The sequence below is a fragment of the Artibeus jamaicensis genome, unplaced genomic scaffold, assembly GCF_021234435.1.
Source record: "Artibeus jamaicensis isolate MK-2021 breed Jamaican fruit bat unplaced genomic scaffold, CSHL_Jam_final contig_525, whole genome shotgun sequence".
Classification (NCBI taxonomy): domain Eukaryota; kingdom Metazoa; phylum Chordata; class Mammalia; order Chiroptera; family Phyllostomidae; genus Artibeus; species Artibeus jamaicensis.
Window position 1 is genome coordinate 17,561,823 of NW_026521874.1, and position 23,189 is coordinate 17,585,011.

The following is a 23,189-nucleotide window of genomic DNA, read 5'->3' on the forward strand; positions in this document are numbered from 1 at the left end:
TACCAAGCCCTCATTATATGAAATGTTAAAAGAAGTTAAAGAAACATGAACAGTGAAAGGACAACAAACTCACAGTTATTAACAACCACACCTAAAATGAAAGCAAACTAAAAGGACAGCTAGATCAGGAGTGGAAACATAGAAATGAAGATCTCAAGGAGGGTTAGCAACAGGGGAGTGGGAGGAGGAGATGGGGGGAGAAGGTACAGAAAATAAGTAGCATAGAGAGTAGATACAAAATAGATGGGGGGGGCAAGAATAGCATGGGAAATATAGAATCTAAAGGACTTGAGACACATGGTCATAAACTAAAGGGGGGGGTAATGGTGGGGATGGGGGGGTAGGGTGGAGGGGAATGAAGGGGGGAATAGAACAACTGTAACAGCATAATCAATAAAAAAATTAAAAAAGGTACCTCAGGAGAAATGGTACCTTTACCTTCCCTATGCCTCCACAGACACTGTAAACTCACCTTGGCCAAAAGGACTTTAAATGCTCTGGTCACTGAAAGATAACTTCCAATTTACAAAAGCCAAAACCTATCTCTTAATGTTCTCACTTGTTTTCAAGGGGATAATTCCAAGAATTTCAGCCAGTAAAACAACTAGACAAATTGGCTGTCAAAGCCAAACACACACTCTCTCCCCCTTATTCTCCTAGCCCAATCTGGGTCATCAAGTGTCTCAGCAGAATCTGCAGTTGAGCCACCAAGAACAGCTGAGTGCCTTGGCTGGAACCCTTAGAGATGGAATACTATTTAGTATATGTGCTGCCGAAGCGAGCGCTGGAATACTATTTAGATACAAGCCTAGAGTAACAGCTTAAAATGATTCTCAGCTCACCAGTTTGCATCTTTATAAACTCTTCTTTTCAAAATTTTTTGCCATCTATCAAGATATTGGTAATGCCACAAGACTACAGAAAACCCCAAATTTTAGCATGCAAATTCTTTAATACTAAACCTTTGAATACAATGGAACAATTAAAAATGGTGCAGAAATATCTCTCTACATAGAAAGCTGCCTGGGCTACTTTATCAAACCGCATAAACAGCAGGGCTCTTTTGATAAAATATGCTTACATATTTTGTGCATATTTTCTGTATATGCATAGTTTGAAAGAATATATAGGAATGAAACAAAGAATATATTGGAAACTGTTTGAAAGAATATAACCAAACAGTGATGGAACAATGGGTGACAGAATCATGAATGACTTGTCTGTATGTTGTACTTTTTTCTTTTTACAATGAGTGTGTATAACATGTTAAAAAATTTTTAAACATTATTTCCCAAGATCTAAATATGTAGCTATAAAGAATAACTGTAACCATATTATTTTACCAGTATCTTCCCAAATGTCAGTTCTCTGCCTCAACTATAAAAGCTTTTACATTAAATGTTAAATAACTTCAAGTAAGAGGAAAGAGCAATACATGCTTATAAAATGTAAACAGGGATTTAGGGTTTAATCCTTACTAATGACTTATAACCCACCTATCTCGTGAGGACACCAGAGATGATTATCTAGTTTGAGGTGTAAGCAAAAAGTAACCCAGAGATGCACGAAGAACTCTTGCCAGCTGCTATTGGCTTGTCCTCTTTACCACAACACAGATACAATTTAGACTGTTTAGAGAATGGATGTTTTGCCAAAGGGAAAAAAAAAAGACTGGTATTTATAGAGAGTATGCAGTGCAATTCTTCCAATAAAAGACATTCTTTTGAACTCACAACAATCGTCTCCAGATCTTTGAGTTTCAAATGCAGAAGCTGCCCTGGGAGCAGCCTAGATGCAGGTTTCCCTGTGGGGAGACCAGGGTCCCTATCTGGCCATGCACTTAGCTGCATGGCCTGCAATGTGTCGCTGAAGTATTTTACGCTAGTTTTTCACATGTAAAATTAACAAAGTAAACAGAATGACCTCAAAGGTCTCGCTATTCAGGAAAAGCCCTCTAAGTAAATCTTCTATTTCACCCTTTCAGCAAAGCACACCTATAGATACCAACAATGGTGGTTCAGAGCTCAGACTAATCTCCATTAAAAACACTCAAGGGCAAACGGAGGTAATTTAAGAACACTTTACATACTAAAAAGATAGATATCTTTTAACTTGTCTTCAGGCAACTTGGCAGGGTTTACTCTTATCCCAAATAACAGAAGCCAGAGGGAAAAAAACAACTAGTGAAAGATAACACTGCATCTCTCAGTCTCGTTAGAATACATTTCATAAAACTAAAAACCGGACAAAGTGACAATTTTTACTTAGTTGTTCAAACATTCCTCAGAACGAAAGTTCTGTAGGGAACATTTGTAGCACTAAAGAAAAAAATAAGGGGAAAAAGCAAACAAAGAAAACAGCAGAACAGAAAATCATGTGCCCCCATAATCCAGGGTCTGAAGGTCTCCCTCCCTTTAATTCCAGTGCAAAGGAGCTGCTCTTGACCAAAAGAAGAACAGTTAATAACGCTGGGCACTGACAATGCTCACAATACTATTGTGAGCACTGTCAGGCCCTCAGAATTTCACAACACCCCTTTCACCTTGAGAAAGGGGCTTTCTTTCCCAAAGATCCAGACACTATTGCCAATTCCTCCATGAGGGCATTCAGAGGAAGGGGCCTCCTCTTGAGGGACAGAGAAAGAAGAATCTTTTAAACAGGATCTCTAGACGAACTGCAAGTGGGGCAGGGAAGCCCATATACTTACTAAACAGAGCCCAGCTGTTCAACATGGAGTGTGCAGGAAATCTCAAAAGCATCCAACACTGTTTCCCTTTTCCTCCCTTTATTAGCATGCAGAAAAAGAATCCCTGTCTCCACACAGGGAATGAAGGAGTGAAAACGCTCCTGATTTCTACTGACAGCCTCTCTGCATAAAAGATTGTAATTTCTTTTTCAAAGGAAGAGAAAAGAAACCATCTGTGCCGCTCTAAATATACAGCAGAAAAAGAGCCCTCCTCTCAAAGGTATTTTTCTTGGGAGGGCAAGAGAAGCAAGTTGGAATCTTCCTCTTTGAAGGACGGAGCTAATGGGTAGAAGGAAGCTTTCCTGTCGCTGGAGCAAGTAGAGGGAGAGGGAGAGGACATCTCTAAACAGTGAGGAAGTGATAGCTTCCTTGAACAAAGAAAAGGCTGCCTTCCCCACCTCTTGGAGTACAGACTTGTTTCCAAAAACAAAGTCTTTTTTTCCTGATTATTCTAATTGAGGCCCTCTTTGTTAATTAGGGGAGTATGGCAGGATCTAAGAGGATTAGAAGTGCCTTTCTCCACCCCAGGGGTACAGCCTCCTTTCTCGTGAGAAAGGTTGGCTTGAATACTTGCGATGGGGGTTGGGGCTTGGGGGAGATGGGGTGGGGGTGGTGAGAAAAGTCATGCATGGAAAAATGTTTCTCTGTGGACGATATTAGTTTCCTTTTTTAAAAAAACAAATTAAGTAACAGCAGTAGCAACAATTGACCAAAAGGTTATTACTATGTACTAAGCACTGACACAAACTCTCCTTTACCTCTTATGACAATTCCATGAAAAGAGTACCCAAATGAGAGATGGGCTGCGTGAGAAAGGTTAAGCAATTAATTAGTTAAGGTCACAAAGATGGAAGTGGGAGACACAGGCTAACAACAATCACACTGCAAACGCCAACCGTGCCAAGGAAAGGAGCTCACTGCATACCAGGAGACGTGGGGGAAGAGAAGCGAGGCTCACTCAGTGTACTGACTGGGGGAGGGGAGAAAGGCTGACTTCTAACACCATCAAGTACATTCGGGGTCTTCCTTCCTAGATCTCGGGGTAAAGGTAAAAATAAAGGAGGAAAAGTAAGTCTGTCTTTCAGAGGGAAGGGAGATCCCCTCTGTCACTTTTCGGCAAGTTGAGTCTCGCTCTTCACTCGGGGGGCAGACGCTGACCAAATCGGGGCGGGGCAGGGGGAAGGTCTCGTTTGAGGTTATCTTTTAAACCCTCCTAAAATAAGTTCAAAACCGCCCTCTCGCACCCCAGGAGCAGGTCTTGCTGTGCTGATAAACGCAATGAAGCCGAGGAACAGCGCACGTCCCCGACAAGGGGCGTCGCTATCCACGAAGGAAGTTGGGGGTCTCCTGCCGTATCGAGGCTGGAGGAGTAACTCGCCCCCGTCGGAGCCATGACTTGGTGAAGCAGTTTCCCCCTCGCGACGCGGGGACTGGTCTCCTCCCTCTCCCCGGGTCGTTCCGCCGCCGCAGCACAGCCTCGGTTCCCTTCGGCACCCCGAGGGGGGGGGGCGGGCTCCTCCACAACCTGCACCTCCCGGCTGACGGTCCTCTTAAGGTGCAGTGGGGCGGGGCGGCTGCACCCTAAGCCTTCCCGCCCCGGGCCTCTTACCCTGAGGCCTGTTCCGCGGCCCGCGCTCGGCCCCGCCAGCCCGGTTTCTGCAGACGCAGCCCAGCCGCCGCGAAGTCTACCTGAGCCTACCAAGCTAAGCGAGCCCAGGGGCGCTCCGGCCGCCGCCACCTCTTCGTCTCTATGGTCCTCACCCCTCCTCCCCGCACTTCCTTATCCGGGGCCCAAGACAGCCATGCGGGCTCGCCCGAGTTCCGCCTCCGCACGCTGCGCGCGCACACCGTTGGGCAGCTGTTCCAGGATCCGGCCGCCAGCCCAACTCTAGCTCCGTTCGTGTTTTTTTTTTTTTTTTTTCTGCCCCGCCTCTGCGGTCCGTACCCTTAAAGCGGAACACACCTTCTTACTTTGCTGATCCCCCAGGGCCCTGTGACTATCTCTGTTATGAATACCCTGGACCAGTCCACCATTTCTGTGGCCCGGTCGCTGCAACTCTCGTGGTGTCCCGCCTATGTGAGCCCAACTGATCTTTTCAACTGGAATCAGTGTTTTAGGTGCCCTCCGCCTATGTGAGCCCAACTGATCTTTTCAACTGGAATCAGTGTTTTAGGTGCCCTCCGCCCTTGTTCATGTCACATTGACCACTAAATCTAAACGCTGCCTCTCTGCCTCCAGTCCTTTAAGGCAAGGCGTCTCGTTTTAATTTATTACTAGCCGTAACACCAAGCACCACCAGGCACCAGGTGAAGTTACCCTGTTTCGTCAAGTTACCCTGTTTCGTCTTTTTATTTAGTGTCTGTTTGGGAGAGTATAATTCTCCCTTTTTTAGAGAGGGAGGGGAGAAAGGAGAGAAACATCAACGTGGGGATGCTTCGCAAGCACTCCACTGGGGACCAGTCCCACAATCTAGACATGTGCCCTGACTGGGTTTTGAACTTGTGACCCTTTGGTTCACAGGGCAGCACTCAAGCTACTGAGCCACACCAGGCCAGGGCCAATTCTCTCTTTTCTAAACAAGGTATCTATCTCCAAGCCTGCCAGCATGTAGGGCATTTAAGCGAAGATAATGTTTTTCCCAGCCTTAATTAGGGCTGGAGATATAAACATTCAAATGCCAACCCTATTGTTTACGGTCTGTGAGTCCATATATCGTCTACATAGATGTATAGATATTGGGCTGAATTAGCTAGAAACTCACTTTAAAACATTTCTCTTTACAGAATCTGCTTCCTTAGGTATTTCTTCAGGCAACTATTTGTCTATTGAAGGTGATTTGAGAAACCCAGTTATTCTGGGTTTCTCAATATGAGATATGACTGCACAGCACCATTATTGGTCTTGTTTTATTTGAAAATGTGATTATTTTTTACAGCATACATTTTTGTATTGATTTTGATTTGAAAAGGTTGAATTCAATAAATATTTATCTTGTTCACTGAGTTTTTAGGAGTTCCAGCCTCCCCTTACCTTGACCATCTCTAGATAAGTTTTAAAAATCTCAAAACTTGTTCGAGGTGTTTCACAAGTTTTTGCCAAATTAAAAAGTGGGGTATTTGCATTTCTAAGATATGATATCAGTTATGGACATCTCTGAGGAGAAGAAATCAAATTCTCCTGAGGCGCAGGGAGAGAGAACCCTACATCTGGGATGGAAGGACTTCCCATCAGTCACTGCTGCTAAGATCGGAAAAGAGCCTGGGGGATCTGGGTGTGCCCCTGAATTAGCAACATAGTCTTTTACATATAACATTTTGTCCCTGAAAACTTTGCAACTGTTGCAGTTCACTTGATTATGTTTCCCTTATGTATAAAAAATTTCAATGATTGAATATTTAACTTGTGAATCCTGAAGTAAATGCGTGGATGTTTAAGAAAACTCTTAGTTGTCTTGCCACTGTATGCAACAGATTTTTCTTTCAACCTTAGAATTTTCCCGAAAATCATAGGTCAACCAGATGGAGTTGGCAACTCGTCAGAAGCCTTTGGCCAGTTTCAGGCACAGCCCACACTGTGACTTTCTCAAGAGAAAAATTTCCCGACCAGTAGGAGCTTAGGCTGAGCCCTTTGGTGTGAGATGAGGATGCTGGTTAAAAGTTCAGCCTACAGAGCCAAGTCAGGATCCAACCTTGCTTCCTTCGAGTTTCGTGTCCCCAGTCTGTTTCCCCGTGTGTGAAATACGATAGTATCTGCCACCTAATAGGAATGTGATGATTATATAAGGATGTCTGTGAAAGCTATGGTAGTTATTATTTCATAGCCACACAGGCACAAACATCATTTGGGGTTTGGACTTGAAAAGACCCCCAAAATGTATACTTCCCAGCAGTCGCACGTGCTCGGCCTTTTGCACTTTACAAAAGTTCTCCCAGAAACTACCTTGTGCCTCTCAGTAGCCCAGTGAGGCCAGACGAGGGTCTATAACGTTCCCTTTATAGATCCGGGGACTGTCCTGACTTTGCCTTGTTGGGGGTGTCACCAAGTTGGAAACGAAGATCTCGGGCTGATCTGTTTAGGAACCTTTCTTCTTCTAGACAGTAAAGGATTTCCTCTCTAAAGCGGACGGTCTTCAGGCAAGCAAGCGGAAAATGCAGGGGGCAACCAGAGCTGGGGGCCCGCACACGAGGCCCAGCCCCCGACGCAAGCCCCGGATGAGGAAGTGGCGCGGACACCGAGAGGAGGCGGAGGCCCGGCCAGAGCGGCCCGGGGCAGGTGGGCGGGAAGGGGGCGGAGCCCGGGGGCGGAGCCACCGGAGCAGCGCGGGTTCTCAGGTGAGCGTTCCTTGGCTGGGGCAGGCGGATTGTCCCCTAGAGCTCGGGCATGAAAGCTGCTCGGGCTGTTCGGGCGTAGGTAGGGCGTCCCAAGGAAACGCGGGGGACCTGGCGAAGGTCCGATCCTTGTTGCCCCAGCCTGAAGCGGGAAGGGGCTCCGGAGCTGCGGGTGAGTGGAGCTGCCAGCCGGGGCCCGGGTTTGGGGAACAAGAGGAAGGGGGGCCGAGGCTCCAGTTCGAGTCCTGGTCCCACCCCCCATCCTGCTGTGTGACCTTAGACAAGACTCTTTACCTCTCTGAACCACAATGGACTCAGCTGTGAAATGAGTGTCTGTGGGGGAGGAACTGATAAGAGTTTATGTAGACGGAGATTTGGGTAATGAACCTTTGCCTTCCTCCCATTTATACTCTATTTGCCCAAGACATGGAGGACAAAACGTGAACTGTGGGAATGTCTCTCAGTCTCTGAATGACTTTGGCCAAGTCCCTTGTTCTGACCCCCCCCCCACTTTTCTCATCTACAGAATAATTGTGCTTACCTCTTAAGATCTCTTTATTATTTGAGTTTTATTGAGGTAGACAGAGGCACATAATGAGTGCCCCGTTCACTACAAGTTTTCCCTTAGGGAGCGTGATAGAGAGAATGTCTTCTTGGAGGTTGGACTAGAGCCGGTCTCTAATTCTCCTTGGTTCCCGGTCTCTAATTCTCCCTGGTTCTATTTTTTCTCCATCCATCCTTGTCCTTGGAAGAGTGATTTCATGCAAGGGTTGGTGCCACCTCCCAGCTAAGCAACGCCAGTATTTTCAGTAGCTTAATATCAAAGAGCAATTGCAAGGAAAAGTCTGACAGCCCTTTTGTTTGTGTTTCAATGGCAGGGAGTCAAGATGACTTCTCTCCTGCAAGCTTGGAGCAGCTGAAGGAAAAAAACAGTACAAGATGAGAACAACAAAGGTCTACAAACTGGTCATCCACAAGAAGGGCTTTGGGGGCAGTGGTCAGTATTGATTGGTCTTTGGGAGTTGTGTGAGTTGGCTGAGGTCCTGGTGTGTCCAGTGCCTTGTAAATTTCACACTGGCCCATGTGATGATAGAGGCGAGACAAGCAACTTGTCTAAGTGAAGCAGCAAGTAGAAAACAGTAGTGTGAGGGCAGTAGGTCCAGGGAGTGCAGGCCTTTTCTAAAAGCATTTGCACCTCTGACTTTTAAAGAACATTGTGGATTTTGCCAGTTTGCTACCATTTATTTGTATTTTTTAATTACACATTTACTCTCTACGGTCCATAACATTTCAGTCTACATTGGTTTTGGCAGAAAAGGGAAACATATTCGATGAGAGAGAAATAGTCGATATGCATAAGACAGTTATGATCAAAGCATGAAACTGTGTGGCTCTGAGGCACATGGAGAAGGGGCAGAAACACACACAGTGTGCTGCTGTCCTGCACTAAACCGGGATCGAGTATCAGCTCTGCCTCTAACATTCCCTGTAACCTCCAGCAAGCCCTGAGTTCACCTTATCTACAAATCCATGTGCTTTAGTATAGTTTCTCTGTTTCTCTTAACACCTTGAGTCTATAAATCTGCAGAACAGGATGACACCTAATAATAAGACTTTTGTTTTGTAAATAAATAATTTTTCCTCTTGTCCTAATAACCTTATTTGGTTCAGCAATTGGAATGAACAACCCAATGAGTCTTTCTAAAATTGTATTATGGTATGCATTTGCTCAAAAGGCAAGTGCTGCCAAAAAGGAAAAGCAATAGTTTCTATGTCATAGGTGTTGTGGGGATCAAGTTAGATGATGTGTGTATTTAGCAGAGCACCAGGCTCGTTAGTGCAGTTCAATAAATATAGCCACTATAATTACTAGGATAAGGATATACCAGGCATTGCTACATTTAAAACAATTTCTGCTAACATGCACAATCTGTTGTTAACATTATATTTGGTATGCAGTTGATGCTGCCTAAACATTGGTGAAGTAGAATTGACTGGCCAACAGAAACAACGTTTGGTAGAGGGAAGGATCTGAGGATACAGTATATGCAGACAGAGGCAAAAGAAGGTTTACAGCTGTGAGTATGTGACATACAGTTTACTCTTCTATTATTATTTATTAATTATTGTATAATTTTCTATATGAACAACTGTAAACCTACTTTTGCCCCATCCTGTATAGCAATATATACAGTGTATATGGGTCTGTTTTTTCATGTTCACAAGACAAAGGTAGCTAGTGCTGTACCCAGTTTCCTGCAAGACTGTAAATACACATCCAACAAATATTAGGGCCATACCTGTGCCAAACATAAAGGTTACGAATGTGACAAGTCCCTCGTCTCTAAAGGGCATTCAGCTCGATGAGACAGACGTGCAGAAAGGAAATGATAAAGCAGAAGGGAATTCGTGCTCAGAGAGCTCAGTTCAGACTATAGAAGTTGGGGGAAGGCTTCACAGGGGATTTGGCATAGAACTGTCAATGGAAACAATATACCAAATAAAATTTGGGATTAACCCAGTGCTTTGCTTTCCCAGGCTGAATTTTTATGGGGTCTGGTTAGATTTGAAATCTAGATATACTTGTCATGATTTTAGAATAATTAAAGGCCATGTCTTTCCCCAAAAATCAAGTGAGAAAAAAAATCATTCCATCTTTATGGTTCTGAGTATGTTGTATTTGAAAGAGTTTTCCCTCACCCCCAATGAGGGGCAGGGGTCAAAAAAACAAAACAAAACACCAAAACATGAAATTGCTTCCTTCCTTTATTCTAAGGATCTCCTTGGATCCTAATGTGAACTGATATCTGAAGTCTTTCCCTGTTCAGGTGCTGTCCTCCAAAGTCCAGAGCATTTTATTTGGCTTGATTTTTCTAACAGGAGAGGTGGTGGGCTTTAGGCCGAAAGAGCTCTGAACTAAGTCAGTCCTTCATCCTGGCTGTGCTGTTAGTAGCTGCCTGCCTATTCTATGTTATTTCCTCATTTCTGCTAGGTCCAAAGATTTATTGTGAGGGTCACATTAAGACAGTATTTTTGAATAATTTTGGATAAGTACAAGTGATTTTCCTGTAATACAAAACCTGATCAGATTGTGAGGACCCAACATGAGAAAGTGCACCACAGCCTGTGACGCGAGTGAGTGTGTTTTCTGCTTGGGATTGCTGAACTGTCTTTCAGATGATGAGCTGGTTGTGAACCCCAAAGTGTTTCCTCACATCAAGCATGGAGACATTGTGGAGATTGCCCACCCCAATGATGAGTACAGGTGAGTGTCTGACTAGGATCAAGGGAGCTGACTGCATGGCTATTTTCAGATATTTTGTTTGAGAGGCTGGAAGGGTGAGACAGCTCTTTGCCTTTGGATAAAAATAATCCTGCCCTCTAGGGTTTGGTAAACCAATAATCTTTTTAAAAGTGATACATTCTTTCTGTTTTTCAAGATGAGATAACAACTCTGAAAAATTCTGTAGCATTTTTCCATTTCCTTAAGCACAGGCATAGAGTTTCTTTGTTTCTAAGGGAACTTTCTCCCATTATTGGACTTGTTACAAGTTATAATATGTCCACAGTCGTCTGTTTGCCTTTTGGAGTTTGGGGGGTTAAAAAAAGCTACTTAGTTACTATTTACAGCATCCTGTCTTTTTGTTGTTCCCCCCTTCCCCCAGCCCTCTACTTTTGCAGGTCAAGTCACTTAAGGAAGATTTACAGAAAGGTAAGCATTCCATTTCTTTTCTCTTAAAAGTTTTTATACTTTACTGTCCCCCCAACTACAAGAAACCTCTCTTCGCAATCTCAGGGAATGAGGCCACTGTACTTCTCTCCTTATCAAATCGTGTTCCCTCTTAAAAAATTCTCTGTGCCCTGGCTGATGTAACTCAGTGCATTGAGAGCCAGCCTGCAAACCGAAGGGTCACCAGTTCAATTCCCAGTCAGGGCACATGTCTGGGTTGTGGGCCAGTTCCCTGGCTGGCGGTGTGTGAGAGGCAACCTATGGGTGTAGCTGATGTTTCTCTCCCTCTCTTTCTCCCTCCTTTCCTCTATCTAAAAATAAATAAATAAATAAATAAAATCATTAAAAAAACAACAAAGGCCTGCTATCAAAACTGTCGATCACTCTTATTCTGGCACTGAAGAAACTTGTTTTAGGAAGAAAGTTAATCTGAAGACATAAAGCTTTATTTACACTCAATGCCAAAACAATTATTGGCAAAGCTTGCTTTCTCAAACCATTTATTAAGTGCCTGCTCTGGGGGAGGCAGAGAAAGAAACCTATTCATGGTTACCCACAACGTATGCAAGGCACTGTCCTGGGAGCTTTTTGTAATCTCTCTTTATCTTCCCACCAATTCCTTTTTTTTTTTTTTTTTTGAGACCTCCTGATTTATTCAGATTATTTAATGTACAATGATGTGACTGTGACCCAAAGTGTGCAAAGGTAAAGCCTTCAACTGCAGCTGGGAGGAGAGGGCAGACATGGTACATCTGGGGATGGCAGAGAGTCAGCAGGATGAGCTGCCTCTTCCCCAGGGCTGTGCACAGGGGGAGTGTCTTGAGGAGCACAGCCCCGGCTGGCCGGGTATCCCAGGGCCAGGGGAAGGGAGCAGAGACCTCGCTCTGGTCTCTGTCAGGAGCCCAGAAGTGCCCCATGGCTGAGGGGCCACAGCTCAGAGAGGGGCCAGGGGTAGGTGCCAGGAGAGAACTGTCTCTGGGGTGGGGACCTGGGGAAAGACAGGCCCTACAGAAGAAGCCAGGAGGGGCCTCCTGCCCCTGCGGGTAGGAGTCAGACCTGAGGCAGGCGCAGGGCCTGAGAGGCCAGGCTGGTGGGCCCAGGAGGACTGAAGAAGGTTCCTGTCCAGTCTCGAGTGGGTGAGGAGACTTAGCCTCAGCAGAGGAATTGTGCGCCTGAAGTCAGTAGGTAGAGGAGCCAGAACTGAACTCTGCTCACTCCTTCCGGATGCAGGTCCTTTCTCTATTCCTCTCACGACTATACTATGCTGATCCAGGAGCCAAAATGTTGATCGTTAGCAAATAAAGTAACAGAGTTAAGATTTTGGTAAAACCTAGACCCTAAGCATGCCCTTCTTAACCTCACCCCTTTTGCCCCCTGTGCATTTCTGATTTACTGGACTGCTTGTGAAGTTTGGTTTTTTTTTTTGAACTACCATTACTACTTCATTCTAAATAAGAAAGGATCTCTTCCTTTTCTGAATTTTCACAGCAATTGGAACTTTTTTCTTTGACCTTAAAAAAAAAAGATTTTATTTATTTATTTTTGGAGAGAGGGGAAGGGAAGGAGAAAGGGATGGCGAGAAACATCAATGTGAGAGAGAAACATTGATCAGTTGTACCATCAGTTGGATGCCCCTTGTACGTGCCCTGACTGGGAATCGAACCAGCGACCTTTCACTTTGCAGGATGATACCCAACCAACTGAGCTGATTTGAACTTTTCTACATCACTTCTTAAGTTCTTTATTTTCTCTTTCTCTGTGCATCCTCTCTCTTTATTTTAAGACTTTATTTATTTATCTTTAGAGAGAGGGGAAGGAAGGGAGAAAAAGAGGGAGAGAGACATCCATATATGGTTGCCTCTTGTGCACCCCCTTCTGGGGACCTGGCCTACAACCCAGGCATGTGCCCTGACTGGGAATCGAACCAGCAACCCTTTGCTTCGCAGTCCAGCGCTCAATCCACTGAGCCATGCCAACCAGGGCTGTCTCTCTATTTTTTTATTGCTTGTGCTCAGGTCTTATTTTACCTGCTTATGCCACCTGAAAAGCAGAGAATTCTACATTTGAAGCTCCTGGAAGGCAGAAAATGTGCTTTGTCCGTGGCAAAGGGTCAATTGTGTTAATGTTGAATGTCTCCGTATTTATAGATTGAGAATATAGTTATCTGCTTTTTTTTTTTTTCAGAATGTATTATTAGATTTCTTCTCTGTTTCAGAAACTATCAGTGTGGACCAGACCGTGACCCAAGTGTTTCGTCTAAGACCTTATCAAGATGTCTATGTGAATGTAGTGGACCCGAAGGTGTGGCTTTGTTCTACACTTGAGTTTCTTTTGGATGTGATTAGAACCCTTCCTCAAGACGAGGTCTCTAAGGGAATAATGAACTGCTTAGGTAGAGTGTGACAGACTATTAAATATGGGGTCATATGTAGGTCATTTAGATTATAGGTAGTATGCAAGTTGCATTTTAAATGCTCCCCCCCCTTTTTGTTTTTTTGCCCTTCTTTCTGTAAGGATGCAGTCTTTTTTTTTTTAACTTTATGTATATATATATATATATTTTTGCTCCCTTTTTAAAGACTTTTGTATAGATGTGTGTATGTGAAGCTAAATGTAAAGTTTTCTATTGAAATACTAAAATTTCTTCATGTATTCTCACACTTCTGGAAATGATCCTTAATTGGTGAAAATCATTGCCTAAAAGATATTATTGACATTATCGAGGGAAATAAAGCGCATAGTTCATCCTCATGTTTGTGTGCCAGAATCAAGGCTAAAACTCAGAATTAGTGCTCTCATACTCTTTGAACTTACCCATGATACAGCAGCTCTGTAGCATCTTTTAGAGACTTATCTTCTGTTCTCAAGAGCCTTATTTGGCGGGATAAAACCTGTTTGTCAGGGTTCTGCTATTGAATGGTCTTCCAGTTTCTTTTTTTTTTGCCAAAAGGTTTCTCCATATGAGTGGATGCTATTTTATGACTATGGAGTGTGGCAGAGGATGGCAAAGAGATGTGTTTGATTATCTCTTTTAGGATGTGACCCTTGATCTAGTGGAATTAACTTTTAAGGATCAATATATTGGCCGTGGGGACATGTGGCGACTCAAGAAAAGTTTGGTAAGATGTGATTTTTTAAAAGCCTATGACGTTTTTTGTTATATTAACAACCCATGTTCTCATCGAGATACAAAGATCTGGTAAGGGATAAGAATGTACAATCATTTCAGATTGCAGCGTCACAGGCAATAATTGCAAACCCTTCATTTATCTTCTTCCATTCTCTTCTCATGTCTTTTTTTTTTTAGTTCTGTTTTGCTTATTGTCAGAGATTTTTACTCTACATTTTTAGTTTGAATGGGAACTTATAACATTGTTTTTCATTTGAACAAGCCTCTAGTTTTCAAATTTTCACTTGATTTCATTTGCACATCACATCTCTTTGTGGACAGGTATTTGTTACCCCTAATTTATACGTGTGAAAACTGAGATTGGGAAATAATGATTGTCTAACAATAGAAAGTTAAGCATCGGCACTGAGCTAAAATCCAGTACTTGCTGTTTCCAGGTTAGGCTGCTTTTGCTGTACCCCCCCCCCCATTTTCCTTCTTATATTTTTCATTAACATTTTCCGTGGAAAATGATGAGTTTATCAAAATTGTGAGCTGGTGCTAAAATTCTCCTTATTGGACTTTTTGAGTGTTATGAAATGACAAATTATAGGTAGAATTTCCATACAGTGTATATTTTTAGAAAAAAATGGCTCATTTTTTAAATATTTACTGATTTTAGAGAGAGAGGAAAGGGGAGAGAGAGAAAGTAAAACATCAATTTGTTATTCCACTTAGTTATGTATTTATTGGTTGATTCTTTTATGTGTCTTGACGGGGTCAAACCCACAACCTTGGTATATCAGGACGAACCTTTAACTAATCTGAGCTACCTGGCTAGGGCCAAATCTTTGCTCATTTTTAACAGTAGAAGGAGGGTTCTATTTTCTGAAATGAGAGCTTGCCTGAGAAATAAATGTTCTGTGTTTAACTGAGCATGTAAATGTAGGTAATGATGCAAACATATGTGAGGATAAGTATATTGGGGGAGGCGGCCACTCACCCACCTGATCTGTACCATTGTCTGTACTTGCCGAACTCTTAAGAACCTACTGTTACACCTGCCCCAGCAGGTTTTGTAAAGCGGTGAATCTGTTACTCCCATGCTAATTGAACTTTGGGTTGTTAGGAGAGATTAGAAAGCCAGGACTTTCTTTATGACCCTTTGTGGCCTTGATATATTATTGAATCTCTGTCTCTTCCCTTAGGTCAGCACCTGTGCCTATATCACTCAGAAGGTGGAATTTGCTGGCATCAGGTAGCTATGACATGACACTTGACTTCTCTGCTAGTCAATGGCAGTAGGATCTAATGCAGTAATGGGGCAGCAAACAGCATTTGAAGTATTTGGATGTCCCTATAAGAAAATACACAATAGCTTAAAACATTAGATTATTGTACGTAAAACAAACCAAGTGCCCTGCCCCCAGACACTCTAGAGTCCTGGAAGTCGTGAAGCCACCTGGTATTCTGTAACAAAGGAAGTCTAGACTAATAATTTTAGAATTGGAAAAAGCATTAGATGAACATGTTTAAACAGTTTTTTAAAAAAGATTTGATTTATCTATTTTTATTTATTTTATTTTTTAAAGAATTTATTTATTTATCTTTAGAGGGGAAGGGAAGGAGAAAGGGAGAGAAATATCAGTGTGTGGTTGCCTCTCGTGCGTCCCCTGCTGGGAACTGACCTGCACCCCAGGCATGTGCCCTGACTGGGAATCGAACTGTGATACTCTGGTTTGCAGGCCCGAGCTCAATCCACTGAGCTACACCAGCCAGGGCCACCTAAAGCTCTCTTTTAGACTCACATATTTTCTATGAATGTTCAGATCAAGAGCCCCTGTTGTATGCATTCAATATGCTCTAAGAATTCTTGATTTTGTGTGATCTGTTCCATGGCGCTGTCTCTGGAAACCTGAGCCTGGCTGGGTCATTAGGGTATAAATAACAGAGTAGAATGAGCCACGCAGAAGTCATCATTGTTTCTCTGCGGTTTATGCAAGAGTCGTAATAACGGTCTGTGTGTTTCTCCTTTCAGGGCACAGGCTGGTGAGCTGTGGGTCAAGAACGAGAAGGTCATGTGTGGCTATATCAGTGAAGATACCAGGGTAAGACTGAGAAAAGGCCCTTTGGATTTTTATTTTCTTATGTCCTTATGCCCAAGTCTGGAAATCAAAAACCAAATGGAGACGCGAACAAAAATGAGATAATCTCACGATGGCCACTGTCTATCTGCCCACCCACGCGGACTATATTGTCACATTGTCAGGGACTCCTGAAATTCTAATGTTTTCTAGCTGGAGCTCTTAAATTTGGGGTTGATCTTCATTTTCTGCTTCTGAAGGAGGTCTCTGTAATACCAGAGGTAGAGATAGTGTCTGACCGGCAGGCTTCGGTGCCCACTAACACATTGCAAAAGTTAGACACAGTAGCAGATTGCATTAGTAAACGTGGAGAGAGAGCTTTGCAAAGGAATCTCCTCCTTTGCTCTCTATTCCAGTGAAGAAAACCCACACTTAACGGCTGTGACCATTACCCACAATGACGAGACCACCCACCTGCTCTTCTCTGTTCTCACCCCAGTCTCCCCTGAGAGCAATGGTTCTCAGCTGGGGGCAGTATTGCCTCCCAGGGGTCTTCTGGCAGAGACACATTTGGTTCTCACAAATAGGGGTGTGTGGAGGGTGCTGCTAAATGCACTGCAGTATATGCAACAGCCAGTAAAGAAATGTTCCTTCGCAAATGGCCGGAGTAATGTTGTGGCGGGTCTGTCTGGTGCACTGTGGGGTGTTTGGAAGCATCCCTTGTTGGAGTCCACTGAGCACAGCAGCACCCTCCACTCCGCACCCCGCAAGCCGTGACAACCAGCAGTGTCTCCAAACCTCACCAAGTGTCCTCTGAGGGAGCAAAATTGCCCCAACGGAGAGCCATGCCGTCAGAGGTAGCCATGATCTAAATTGTACTTTTTAAATTTTCTTCTTGTTTACATAGTTGTAATACATACACAGGGCGGGCAAACCAAGTTTACAGTTGTTCCTATGGAAAAATGCAAATAAATAAGAATATAAGAATAAACTCTGTTCCGCGTCCTCACAACAGTAAACCTACTTTTGCCCCCCCCCCGATGTTTTACTTGAATTTATTATTTGTTTTTCTTATTTTTGAACTTGATTCAAGTGGAATAAAAATGTATGCAGTCTTTATTTTTGAGTGAGCTTCCTTATATTCAATACTATGTTTTAAATCTATAATTAGGGGCATATTTGCTGGACCATAGGTTCCACTCTGTAATGTAATGCCAAATTATTTAAAAAATTCTTCGGATCAGTTTATACTCCTAGTAGCAATATATAAAATCTTCTGTATTTTTTTTTTCACTTTTTCCAACACCTGGTCTTAAATTTTTTAAGTTTTTGCAGCTCTAATGGGCATAATTTTTATTTTATAGTGATCTTAATTTGCTTTTCCCCAGTTTTCTAGAAATTCACCTTTAAGCGTGACTTACAAAGACCATGATAATTTGGCATTTGCTTACCTCTTCAACCTCATTCATTCATTTATTTAACAAGTAATATGGAAGCACCTCTTGTGTATCAGTTACTGCGCCTCTTCTCCCTGCCCCCACCCTTTTTAAAAGGAATAAATGGTCCAGAACATTATCAGTGAATAACCTTTATTCTAGAGGGGAATTCAAGGGGGAGAATGCCCATCCCCCAGGCATTCGTGGGTGACCAGCACGGGCAAGATCCCTCTTGGTAAGGAGCTTGTATACCCTGGTGGAGAGACAGATGTAATTAGACACCCAGGTCATAAATGTGGTAACTACAGATTATCACAAGAGCTTCAAAGGGAATTAACTGGGTAATGAGAAGGAATAACTGAGGGTGCTCTGCTTAATAAACATATGAAATAAATTAAAAATTCTGAAGGAAAGAGAGGGAAAGAGACCTTTCTTTACAACGGTGGGCAGGGGCCCTGACTGGTGTAGCTCAGTTGGTTGGATGCCATCTCGCAACATGAAAGATCAGTGGGCGAGAGGCAACCTATTGCTGTTTCTCTCGCAGGCCAATGTTTCTCTCCCTTCCTCCCTCCCTCCCTCCCTCCTCTCTCTCTATGAATATATAAGTAAAATACACTTTTTAAAAACAAAAACAAAGGTGGGCAGGGAAGGCCTCTCTGAGTAGGCGCTAGAAAGGTAAGACTTAGCCAGCATGTGGGGGTGGAGGCAGCAGGTCTCTGGGAAGGGGAAACAGTTTTAAGAGGCCGTGTGGCCAAACTAGGAGACAGATAGGGAAATGATGTTGGGGGGGGGGAGACAAGCACAAGGCCATTCACACAGGCCCTTGAGGGCCATTTATTCTAAGGGCAGTTAGAATCCCTTGAAGGATTTTAAGTGTGGATGGGATACATGAATTATGTTTTTAAAAGATTACTTATTTATTCCTTTGGATTTCGTTGAACAAAAACCCCCAAAGTAACAGTGGCTAATTGATGTTTAAAGGTCAACTTTTTTCTCTCCAATAGAAGAAGTGGGTGGGTAGGCAGTTTATGGCTGGTATGACAATGTCACCATTATTGGTGATCTGAGGCTCCTTTCTGTCTCCCTGTTGGGCCATCCTCAGGACCGGGCTTCCATGATCCATCTGGAGCTGCTGTAGCCACATCCGTATTTCAGTCAGAGGAAGGGAGGAAAGACAGAGGGATGCATTCTCCCGCTTTCATCCTATTGGTCAGAATTTAGTCACGTGTAGCTGCTTAGGAGTTTGAGAGGTTTAGTTTTGGGGGTGGGTCTCTTACCTCCCAGAATAGAATCAGTTTCTTGTTTCTCAGGAAGAAAGGCTATTGGATAGACGTCCACAATACCTGCCGTGGCCCCTCCGACTCTAGTGTGGAGAGTTGTTTGTTGGAACAAGAGTAGAAGCAGAGAGACGAGTTAGAGAGTTATGCCATGGACCTGGTGCCATGGTCCAGGGTGAGATCTGTAGCAATGAAAAGACATAGCAGATTTGAGATACATTTCGGGGTAGAGACCAGAGAACTTGCTGATGTATTGGATGTGAGGAGTGAAAGAGAGTTGAGCAGCTGGGTAGATACATCAGGGAGCCACTTAGGAGATGGAAAAGACTGGAGAGGAGACGGTCGGGGGGAATTAAGCAGCTCCGTTTGTGAGGTGCCTGTTGGACATCAGGGGAGGCAGTTGAGTCTGGAGCTCATTTCATAAGTTCTCTCATATCTCCACCCCCAACAGATCCTAGCCATGGAAACCGTAAGCTGTTTCTCAAACATGCCATGTTTTTTCTTGCCTTTATGTCTGTGTAGGCTGCTCTTTCCTGCCTGGGAGAGATTCTCCCTTCCCACTTTCCCAAGCCACTTAGCCATTCCTCAGCACCTTCTTGCTTCAGCCAGGCTGGAAGTGGCCCCATGGCACCCTGGCCATATGTATCCCTCTGTGTTAGATGTGTTTGCTCACGTGCTTGCTACCGGACGGCCAGTACTGTGAGGACAAGGACTGTGTCTTTTACTTTTCTGTCCTGCAGTACTCTGGCATGGGTACTGGCGCTTAATAGTCTTTGAAATGTTTGTTGAATAAAATTTTAGATGTGCTGTCCCCGCCCAAGAATTTCTACTCTGATTAGGAAAACAAGAGTTTAGTGTATGAAAGGAAATCAGGACTTCAAAGTTTAATCCATGGCACAGGGCCCTCTTAGGTTAGATAAACTTTATAACCAGTTCAGTTACATGGTTTCCCAGCCCACAAAAGATCAGAAGTAGCAAACGTAAAAAGAAAGGGAGTATTGATGTCTGCAAGTTGTTTTTATGTAGCAAGAAGAAGATGGGTTATTGACATATAAACGAATGGCCAGATAGCGATGGGTAAGTGGTAAAGCCAATGCCATGTTCAGTAGAGTGTTTAGGTGGTAGGTATGCAAGGGTTTGCTGTTTGAATTAAAAAAATATTTTTTTGTGTATTTGGAAAATTTGCATAAGAAAATAAGAAAAAGCACAAATTCTAAATTAAGAATGGCAGTGTTAACTATATTATAAAGTATGGCTATATTTCTACATAAACATTAAAATATTGATAGAAACGGTTCTAACCAGTGTTAACTAGAATTTTCCAAAGTACTGTTGAAAGATATTAAAATTCAATAAATGATTGATTCACTTAAAAAAAGAAAGAAGACAAACCAGCCCAGTTAAAAAATGAGCAAATGGTTTCAATAGACATTTTTTCCAAAGAAGATATATAATTGACTGATAAACACATGAAAAGATGCTTAATATCATTAGTCGTTAAGGAAATGGAAATCAAAACTGCATTGAGATACCCCTCAAACTCACTAGGATGGCCATAATAACAATAAAAATGTTTTAGAAAGGAAAGTAACAAGTGTTAGAATGTGGAGAAATTAGAGCCTGCATGCACTGCTGGCGGGAATGTAGAACGGTGCAGCCACTGTGGAACAGTTCGGTTAACTGCAGAATCACCAAATGGCCCAGCATACACCTGGTGGAATGAAGAATATGTGTTCACACAAACACTTGCGTACAAATGTGTGTAGCAGAATTATTCATAACAGCCAGGAAGTAGAAAAAACCAGGGATGTCCATCAGCTGATGAATATATAAACACAATATGGTATAGCCATACAATGGAATGTTATTCAGTCAAAAAGAATGATGATTCATGCAACACTATGGCTGAATCTGGAAAACATTATGCTAAGTGAAAGGAACCAGTTACAAAAGACCACATCGCGTATGATTGCATTTATGTGAAGCGTTCCCAAGAGGCCAGTCCACAGGGGCAGATTAGTGGGTTGCCAGGGCAGAGGGGAGTAGGATGGGCCTGCTAATGGGTACGGTGGTTCTCTTCAGAGTGATTAAAATGTTCTAGCATTAGTGCTGATGGTTGTATAACATTGTGAATATGCTAAAAACCGCTGAATTCACTAAAAATGATGAATGTTACGTTGTTTGAGTTTTGTCTTTAAAAAATCCACCTAAACAAAATAAAACAAGGAAAGGACCATTAGGAGGGTAATTTTAATATTATAGTAGTTGACATTTTCACAATTTCAAAGTGAGGGACACATTTAAAGTTTTAATCAGCATTAACTAGAATTTTCCAAAGTAGCTCTGAAAGACTGAAATGCAGTAAATAATTGATTAAAAACTGTAAAACACACATATAACTAAAAATAGCATTTAAAAAAAAGATTTTTATTTATTTATTTTTAGAGAGGGGAAAGGGAGGGCGAAAGAGAGGGAGAGAAACATCGATGTGTGGTTGCCTCTTGTGCAGCCCCTACCAGGGGTGGGGGGACTGGCCCGCAACCAGGCCTGTGCCCTGACTGGGAATCAAACAGGCGACCCTTTGGTTTGCAGGCTGGCACTCAATCCACTGAGCTACACTAGCCAGGGCTAAAAATAGCACTTTATATATATTTATGCACACACACTATAAATATGAAGTGTTAATCAGATCTAGAAAAATATCTTTTAAATCTACTTAATAAAACATGGTTTTCGTACAATAAAATAGATCCATTATATATGTATAGTTTGAATTTTGACAAATGTATATACCACCAGTACCACTATCAAATTTATAAACCCACCCCCACAAAAAAAATAGCACAGTCAGTCATTATGCCACTACCCAGAGGTGATCACAGTTAACATTTTGGAAGGTGTATTTTCTTTGAGTCTTTGTGTTTCTGTGTGTTAGGCAGGGAGATCAAGTTTGTCGAGTGTTGTCTGTTATGCCCCAGAGACAACGGAAAGCCCTGGGAAGCGAATGGCGAATGTGCTTCTGCCTTTAAGAAGCAGGGTCTCTCTCCAGTGAGTGCCAGAGACTTACATCTTGCTTTGAGTGCCAGAGACTTGTATTTTGCTTTCCCACCAAATGTCTTCAGAGCCTTGTGGAGGACAGAAGGCTGGACAAAGGCTTGTGGTAAATCACACAGGCCCAGAAAACCACTCAGACTTCTCCTCTAGGCAGTCTGGGAATGGAGTCAGGATACAACGTGAATTATTTATCAGAACTGGCAATGCATCAACTGGCATGTCTTAGCCCAAATTCTACCTCCAGGATGAGGCTTCCTTGACTTTCCCAGGTGGACTTGCGGCCCCTTCTCCAGTGTTTCTTGTGGGAAGCTTCATGAAATGTTTATGTATGTTACATTATTTTACATGTCTTTATCCTATACAGTAACTCCTAGGGGGGCCTATAGTTGAGGATAAAGGAACAGAATCTTCTCCTGAAGGCTTGTGATGTCAGGGATGAAGCTTGCTTTTAGGAGAACCATGTCACAAGAGAAATCTTCCATCACTGCTTTTTTTGGTTGGTGGTGGTAAAATAAATACATACACACATGTATATATACATAAAATTTACCATAATAATCATTTTTAAGTGTGCAGTTCAGTAGTGTTAAACACATTTACATTATATAGAAACACATCTTCAGCACTTTTTCATTTTGCAGAACTGAAACTCTCCATCATTGCTTTTTTTTAATGCAATTATGCTTTTTGTTTATTTCAGGTGGTGTTCCGTTCAACGTCGGCTATGGTTTACATATTTATTCAGATGAGCTGTGAAATGTGGGATTTTGATATTTATGGTACTGTTCCTAAATGCTGGATGTAACTTCTAATGGGGAGGAGTTTCTGGTTTCTCCCGAGTTGTTGTCATTTACAGTAAGCTCTTGACATTCTCTAATAATATGTCCTGAATTTTTACATATCCTCAAATGATGAAACAAATATTTTATATATTTCATATATAGAGAGTGAATTTCATAACATGTGGTAAAGTATTAAAAGGTAAAAATAGCACAGTCACTCATAATGCCAATAGATTTTTTTAAAAGATTTTATTTATTTATCTTTAGAGGGAAAGGGAATGAAATAGGGAGAGAAACATCAATGTATGGTTGCCTCTCGTGTGTCCCCTCCTGGGAACTGGCCTGCAACCCAGGCATGTGCCCTGACTAGGAATTGAACCGGGATACTCCAATAGTTTTTTTAAGTATATTTTATGGATTATGCTGTTTTTTTCCCCCTACCAATAGATCTTTAATTGTTATACAACTATAGGGTCAAAAGTCACAGAGTGATTCTGTGGCTAGAAATCAGCCCTTTTTGGGATATCTTTCATTTCTCACCCTATCATCACAGAAATCACCAAATTTGTCTCATTTTATTAGAATCACTACACAGTAAGTAGAGAACAATAAGGCTGCTATGAGGTGTGGGTACTGCATCTG

General features: G+C 42.6%; 2 protein-coding genes across 13 annotated transcripts in view; one reads left to right on the forward strand and one right to left on the reverse strand.

The window, feature by feature from the left end:
- Positions 1-4,497, reverse strand: part of PRR14L (proline rich 14 like) — a 52,807-nt gene extending 48,310 nt beyond the window's left edge. For 5 of the 7 annotated variants that reach the window (XM_053669743.1, XM_053669740.1, XM_037166771.2 and 2 more), the window contains exon 1: positions 4,356-4,497. The gene's annotated coding sequence lies outside the window, so the exon portion shown is untranslated. The remainder of the gene's footprint in view (positions 1-4,355) is intronic. The other 2 variants (XM_037166769.2, XM_053669741.1) reach the window with 2 other exon arrangements.
- A 2,538-nt stretch (positions 4,498-7,035) lies between these two features.
- Positions 7,036-23,189, forward strand: part of DEPDC5 (DEP domain containing 5, GATOR1 subcomplex subunit) — a 92,427-nt gene continuing 76,273 nt past the window's right edge. For 4 of the 6 annotated variants that reach the window (XM_053669870.1, XM_053669873.1, XM_037166813.2 and 1 more), the window contains exons 1-9: positions 7,091-7,247; positions 7,954-8,072; positions 10,253-10,340; positions 10,741-10,787; positions 13,021-13,106; positions 13,841-13,924; positions 15,123-15,172; positions 15,953-16,022; positions 22,466-22,544. In XM_053669870.1, coding sequence (XP_053525845.1) covers positions 8,015-8,072; positions 10,253-10,340; positions 10,741-10,787; positions 13,021-13,106; positions 13,841-13,924; positions 15,123-15,172; positions 15,953-16,022; positions 22,466-22,544 — 562 coding nt within the window. In that variant the 5' untranslated portion in view covers positions 7,091-7,247; positions 7,954-8,014. The other 2 variants (XM_053669871.1, XM_053669872.1) reach the window with 2 other exon arrangements.